This window comes from Stenella coeruleoalba (genome assembly GCF_951394435.1).
Source record: "Stenella coeruleoalba genome assembly, chromosome: 15".
NCBI classification, from domain to species: Eukaryota; Metazoa; Chordata; class Mammalia; order Artiodactyla; family Delphinidae; genus Stenella; species Stenella coeruleoalba.
The window spans coordinates 80,735,147-80,742,536 of record NC_137161.1 but is presented as its reverse complement, the minus strand read 5'-3'; the positions used below and the strand labels follow the sequence as shown (position 1 = coordinate 80,742,536).

Sequence of the window (7,390 nt, the reverse complement as noted above, 5' to 3'; positions counted from 1 at the left end):
GTCCACTCTTCATTTTACAAATGAAGATGCTGGGGAGGACCGGAGAGGGAAGGGGTTTACTCCAGGTCACCCAGCAAGTCAGCAGGGGCACCAGGAGCAGACCTGGGGCTTCTGCATCTGGGTGGTGTGCGTGATATCACATTTCTTGGTTTTCTGCATCTTTGTCTTTTTAATCCCTTGCCCTCTGAATGGAACCTCCTCTTGTTTGCAGAGTGTTTCTCCAGACTGCCTGCTGGCTTTTAAAAAAAATTTTATTTATTTTTGGCTGCGTCGGGTCCTGGTTATGGCACGCAGGATCTTTCGTTGTGGCACGCAGGCTTCTCTCTAGTTGTGGCAGGGGCTCCAGAGCACAAGGGCTCAGTAGTTGGGGCGCGTGGGCTCTCTAGTTGTGGCGTGCAGGCTTAGTTGCCCCGCAGCATGTGGGGTCTTAGTTCCCCGGCCAGGGATTGAACCCACGTCTCCTGCACTGGAAGGCGGATTCTTAACCGCTGGATCACCAGGGAAGTCCCTGGTGGCTTTTGAAAGAAAAAAAAAAAAGCCCATTGTAACGCTTCCTCAAGAATAATGTAAGCATCCTGAGGGTGAGAACCATGTTATTTGCTTCTCTAAGAGCGTTCACTGCACCAGGACAGTGCTGGACACGCAGAAGTTTCTCAATACATGTTCACGGGGCCAGAATGAACTTTTTGTCCTAGAAGTGAAACAGAGGACCAAACTAGACCTGGTTAGTCCTGAAGTTTCTGGGATGTATTAATTCTTTTCCTAAAGCTTTTCATGCCAAAAGAATCCTGCAGGTACGGAATAGTGGTATCTTTTCCTGTCCTTGGTCCCTCTAGCTTGGGTGCAGCCCATGGCACTGGAAAAATGAATTTAAGATAAAAACTAAATTCTTGTTCCCTTACTGCAGTGTCTACAGCATAAAGCCAATTTACAGCAACGTGGAATTCCTCTGGTCTTTAAGATCTCACTATGCAAGTAAAGGAGGGAAAGGAGGAAGACAGATGCTTACAAATTCCTGGCGGGGGGTGGGGGGGGAGGATGACCTCATCATTTATTGGGTGTTGGAAAACAGCCCAAGGAACACAGTTCAGATTCCTTTTGGGGGAGGCACTGAAAATCTCCTGATAACCCAAATTCTCCAAATCTTTTAGGCCTTGAGAAAAGGATGGAGGACAAGATGAAGGAAGTGGTCCTAGGTGCAAGTGACGTTTCCCATTAGGGGACTGTCCACTCTGAGATGGACTGTTCATCCCAATTCCTAGATGGAAACTCTGGACTTGGGAAGTGTGGAAGTTCCATTTAAAAGGCCCAGGCAGGGGACTGCAGTCCAGTGGTTAAGACTCCACCCTTCCACTGCAGGGGGTGAGGTTTCAATCCCTGGTGGGGGAACTAAGATCCCACTAAGATTCTGCATGCCTAGTGGCCAAAAAAAAAAAAAGAAAGAAAAGGCCCAGGTAGGATTTGAGGGAATTGAATGGGTGGTTTGGGGAGAGGATAAAGGGGGTTGGAGATGATATCTTGGTATTTGTACTCAAGAGGGTACATAGGGGGAATGTACATATGGATACGTATTGGGATATGTAAACAAGAGGACAAAAGCCTTGGGAGCGGCCCTTTCCCTCCACATTTTCAACAGCATCCTCCGGTTCTTCCTTTAACAACAGTCCCACAGTTCTTTTACAAAATGGATTGCAGTCCACGGAGCACTTCCATACTTGATGGCTTCTCTCCAGTCCTACTGGCATTTTACGGACTAGGAGTTCCCCACTGTTAGCAGGGACAGAGCTGGCCTCAGGACCTCTGCCAACCCTTGGTTGCTCTGGGGAGAATTAGAAAAAGACTTTCTCCCTGGGGGAGTGGGGCACGGGATGGATTTCGGGTCCCCCCTGCTTTGTGCTGGGTACAAGCCCTATGGGGATCCTGTGGTCCAGAAAAGACCAACTTGGGGCCAGGCTGGCCTTGGGCTCAGTGTGCGATCTGAGACCCAGCCTTCCCATCTGTAAAAGGTGGGATTGTGTTACATCTTCCCCCAGCTCCTTCCCAGATACGATGCCTCATGAATCTGTGAGTCCAGGGACAACTTCTCACCCCACATCAACTGCTTCCTTCCTTCCCAGCTGCTTCTCAGCTTAGAGAGACAGCTGGCAAGGTAGAGGCTGGAGGTGAAAGGGGGATAGAATTCTGGGGAAGTCTGGGTGTGCAATGGTTTGGTCAAAAGAGCCTTGGACAAGGAGTGTGTATTTTTTCTGCTTAACTTTTTTGAGCCTCAGTTTGTACCTCTGAAAAATGGAACGGCACCACCTTATATAGAGAGCAGTGCTGTAGGGATTAAACAACATTGCCCAGGTGAACTTGCCAGACACAGAGTGGGTGCTCTGTAAGCACTTGCGACCCGAAGAGGGTTTGGTTGGGAAGGTTCTAAAGAGCGTGTGTTTGGGGACCCAGGCACAAGATCTGGCTTTCGGGGCGCGCGGCTCCCCGGACCCCCAGCGGAGGAGGAACCCCAGCTCTGCCGCCACTGCCGCCTCCTCGGCCCCGGACCGCCGAGGGTTAATGAGAAAGCCCCACGCCCCCTTTGACGGCGCAGAGCCCACCTCGCCGAATTTGAAAAGGCGGCCCTGAGAGGCGTGGGCGCCCCCCAGACATTTCCAGCTCGGACCTGGGCTCCGCTCGCTCACCGGCGCGCTCGCTCGGCTCTCGGCGGGGGCCGCGGGTTCGGTCCGGCCGTCGGTGCGCTCCCGACTGTCCTCCCGCCCGGGACTCCGGGTCCCCGCGGGCGGCCGCGCAAGATGAAGCTGGCTCTGCTTCTGCCCTGGGCGTGCTGCTGCCTCTGCGGGTCGGCGCTGGCCACCGGCTTCCTCTACCCCTTCCCGGCCGCAGCCCTGCAGCAGCACGGCTATCCTGAGCAGGGCTCCGGCTCTCCCGGCAGCGGCTACGGGAGCCGCCGGTGAGTAGCTGGGGGCGGCGGGACCTGGGGGCGCGCGGCAGCCCGGGGCTGGGGGCGCGGGGAGGTGGGGTTTGGGGCTTGGGATCTTGGGATTGGGGGTTGGGGGCGCGGGCTGCCGGGTCTCGGGGCCGTCTGGGGCTGGGGGCGCGGGGGCGGGGTTTGGGGCTTGGGAAGGTGGGATTGGGGGCTGGGGGCGTGGGGCGGTCGAGGACTGGGGGGGCTGGGGACGCGGGGTGATCGTGGCACAGACAGTGGGGGCTGGGGGCTCGGGGCGGAGAGACTGAAGGTGCGGGGCTGGGACTGCGGTGGTCTCTGGCCGCGCCCACCCCCACTTCCTTCCCTTGCTCTCCCAACCTTCGCCCCTTCGGCTCCCGAATCCGGGTGGAGGTGGCTCAGACCTGCGGCGGGGGCGCGCGAAGGGGTGACCGTGGCTGGCTGGGGCTCGGTGGCTCGGTTCCTGGACGTTTACCGGCTCACGTGGCTCCGCCGAGCTCACCTGCGCGGCCGGGGCTTTGTGTTGGGGAGCAGGTTCCCGCGATGCCAAGGCCTTGCATCCGGGCCCCCTACTCTCACGCCGGCCGCCAGGGACACCGGAGGGGCGATTCCGTCCGGTCTTTGGGGCTGGGCCCGCGGAGGAGCCTCGGCTGCGGCTCCCCAGCCACCTAAGAACGCGGAGCCGGCTCCGATCGCATGAGTCCGTGGTGGGGTCGGAGAGGGAGCCAGGGTCACGGAGCCCGCGGTGCCCGGACCCACCCGCGGCCTCCTCCTCCGCCGGCAGGTGGCGCCCTGGCCACCCCAGGACGGTTAGGGCAGCAACTTCTCAATCCGTGGTTGAATTCCCCCAGAAAACGCGTTAAGTACTCAAGTAAAGGTTGCCAAATCCCTGTCTGCATAACTCATTCGAATTTAGCTTTTCCCATTTAATAGTAATTACGACTCACACGGCTGTAATAGCCTTCTAGAACACACAACATGCATTGGTAGCATCCGTCTCTTTTGATCCTAACACCACCCCAGGGTTAGCTATTAGAGTATTATCTTTCCTTTAACGGAGGAAACAGGCTCAGAGAGAGGTCCTCAAATTCGGTGGCAACTCAGGGCTCACCTCTTGTCTTCTTTCTCCAAATCCTGTCCTTTCTATGGCCCCACTCTGCTTATCGTTTATGGAGCAAGGTCCATAAACCTTGCTCCATAAGGTCCCAGTTCTTCTGTCCTCCATGGTGTTTACCAAGCTAGGGAGGGCTACCAAGATGAATTCTGGCAACGTCTTGTATCAAGGAGACAGGGATATTTTGTGTTGAGAAGAGCGGTACACTTAATGGCTGGATAAGGCGGTTCTCAGAAGAGCATTTAAAGTGCTTCAGGAAAATTTTGCATGCAATTTTATTTCCTTCATTTTCTTTGGAAGTACTTCTCCCAGGCTCCTATTAGTATTACTCTCCAAACACCCACAGCAGTGTGGACTCTGCACGCTTGCATAGGAGCGTATCTTAAAAACTCAGCTTCTCAAATCGCAGAATGATATGTATAGCATGATCTCACTTATGAAAAAAAATTCGATCTATATCTAGATATCTATCTCTCTATCTCTCTATCTCTCTATCTATCTATATCCAGGAAAAAAGTTGGTAGGAAACCATTTTTAGCAGTTACCTATAGGGAGAGACCTGGGGCTGGACTAGGGGAGAGTGAAAGAGGACTCCCATTTTTTCCCTCTGTTTGCTTGTGTCTTGTTTGCATGTTTTACAAGGAGGGTATATTCATGTATTACTTTTGTAATTCAAAAGTGTGTGTGTGTTGGGGGCTGGGAGTGGGGGTGGGGTGGGGGCAGAGCCTCCTGCAGCCTGGACTCTGCATGCAGAGAGGGGCCAGAGGGGAAGTCCATGAAGGGAGCCAGTGAATGGGGACGGGGGTTCTGGCGTTCGGTGGGCTGGAACTTGGGGACTCCAGAGACACTTGGAAAGGATAGTTTTAGCACAAATAAAAAGAGGCCCAAACAAATGTAATCTTCCAGAACTCTTTCTACCAGGCTGGGAGCAGGGAGAAGGTATAATTAGGTTCAGGGAGGATCTGGATGAATTTGTGGAAAATGGATTTCTGAATAGGATATTGGGGGGTGTTAAGGACTTGGGGCGGGTTCCAGATGCTTGAGATGGGTGTTCCGGACTGTAACTGAGCCCTTCCATGCAAAGCCCTGCGTGGGCACTGCAGGCACCTGATTCGGGTCCGGGCAAGTTATGGGCTGGAGCTGGCCTGGTGTCACATGTTCCTGCGTGTTATTTGCTCCAGAAGCAGAAGCCTTGGGGACGGCGTTTGGCACAGGGCTCTTCACAGCTTTGGCCTCTGCTTGGCTCCATACATGTGTTTACAGTGGCTTGGTTTCAGCTGATGGGCAGGGCTATAGGGCTGTTTCTCGACAAATAGTTTTATTTCATGGTTATTGCTCCTGTTGGCAGTTTGTGTTCTCCTTTCTGTGTGTGTGTGTGTGTGTGTGTGTGTGTGTATGTGTGTGTACCTGTACCTACCTTCCTGGGTTGGGTGTCTGTGTCTAACACGTGCTGGGGGCATCTTGCTTTGCCCAGGGATGCTCTGCTCTGCTCACCTCCATCACAAGCCCAGGGTGGGCCCCTCTGATGAAGCTATTTTGGCAAAAAGAAGAGGACTCCAATTCCTTAGAGGCCTGTTTCCAGTAGAATCTTGCAGCCCTGTGTTTGGGCCACTCATGACTTTTGTCATCCACAGTGCTGTTCGGATGCCAAATAAAAGCTAAAGGGAAATGTAACGTTAATTGACCAGCAGGGTTGCACAAGGATGGAGCCTCTCAGCTGCCCAGCCCTTCTTCCCAGAAGAACTTCCCAGTATAAGGATAACACATTGGTGAAACTCTTTAATGGATGTATATCTCACTCTTCTCCCCGCCTCCCTCCCCCGATCATTCCCTCCCTCCCTTTCACAGATGGTGATTAGAAGTCTTGTCTGTTGTCTGCTCCTCATATCTGTATCCAACCCTAAAGGGTCCAACATAGCAGCGAGTCTTCCGGGTACGAGGAGTGAGAACCAGAAAGGGGGCCCCGCACCCCATCTGGGGTGCACATCTCCCAGCTGTTGATGGCGAGGTTTTAATTTGGATAAAAGTTAATATTCTTGGAGTGGGAATGTTCTCCTAAGAGAAACCAGAAGAGTGGTGGGACCTGCCTGGATTTTAAGCAGAGGAAGGAATGAATACACCCAGAGGGCGGGTTCGTGGGACAGGGGATGAGGGACAGAGTTGCTTTGTGCTTCTGCCCTGAAGAGTGGCACGCATTCCATAAACCTATTCCTTCTGTACAGGACCCGAGGCATGAGAACAAAGAGAGACCACATACCACATGGCTGAATATCTACAGGTTATGAGTCAAGCTAACAGATGGTTAAATAAGTAGGTCCTATCCTCTAACCTTGATGAGTAATACCTTCACAGTGACCTGGAAAGCCAAGTTCAAATGAGGAATTCTTAGACGCTTTAGAATTCTCCGCTCCGGCAAGTGGTGGCAGGGGGAAGGCTCCCCACGGCCCAGCCATCTTCACTGCTTTTTGACCTTCAACTTCCTGTCCACTTATTGGTTGTTGTGTCTCTTTAGTCTTTTTCATTGCGGGAGAGTCCTCTCCTTTAAAAGAAAGCATTTCCAGGGACCTCCCTGGTGGTCCAGTGGTTCAGACTCTGCACTCCCAGTGCAGGGGGCCTGAGTTCGATCCCTGGTCAGGGAACTAGATACCACATGCTGCAACTAAAGATCCTGTGTGCCGCAACTAAGACCCGGTGCAGCCAAACAAATAAATACTTTTAAGAAACTAATAAAAGAAGGCTTTTCCCCCTGCCATTGACTTGGTGAAGAAGGCCAGTTGTCCTGTAGAATCCCAGGTTCTAGATTTGCCTGACTGCTTCCCAGTGGTGTAAATAATTGGAACCTCTGTGCCCTGTATCTCTTCTATGTTAGAGATTAGGTGTAAATGTTTGATTAGACTTAGGATCTTTTTTTTTTTGATGGTGGTGGGGAAGAACAAGAACGCTTTATAGTTGGTCCAGTGGATCGTGTTATATCATATCAGGAGATGTTATGGATCGAACGCTTATATTCCCTCCATCCCGCAATTCATATGTTGAAACCCTGACTCTCGATGTGATGGTATTTAGAGGTGGGGCCTTTGGGAGGTAATTATGAAGATGAAGGTTTAGATGAAATCATGAAGGTGGGGTCCCCATGATGGGATTTGTGCCCTTATAAGAAGAGGAAGAGAGACCAGAGCGCCTTTTCTCTCTTTCTCTCTCTCCTTCCCATGTGAAGACAGAGAGAACTCTGCTGTGTGCAAGCAAAAGAGATGGTCCTCACCAGGAACTAAATCAGCCTTGATCTTGGATTTCCCAGCCTCCAGATCTGAGAAATAAATGTCTGGTGCCTAAGT

The 7,390-nt window shown here is 52.5% G+C and overlaps 1 protein-coding gene across 2 annotated transcripts in view; it reads left to right on the top strand.

Moving 5' to 3' along the window:
• Nucleotides 1-2,789: 2,789 nt before the first annotated feature.
• COL26A1 (collagen type XXVI alpha 1 chain) overlaps nucleotides 2,790-7,390 on the top strand; it is a gene marked incomplete at both ends in the record, with an annotated part of 171,557 nt that continues 166,956 nt past the window's right edge. For both annotated transcript variants that reach the window (XM_079944450.1, XM_079944449.1), the window contains one exon: nucleotides 2,790-2,947. In XM_079944450.1, the coding sequence (XP_079800576.1) occupies nucleotides 2,790-2,947 (158 nt within the window). The remainder of the gene's footprint in view (nucleotides 2,948-7,390) is intronic.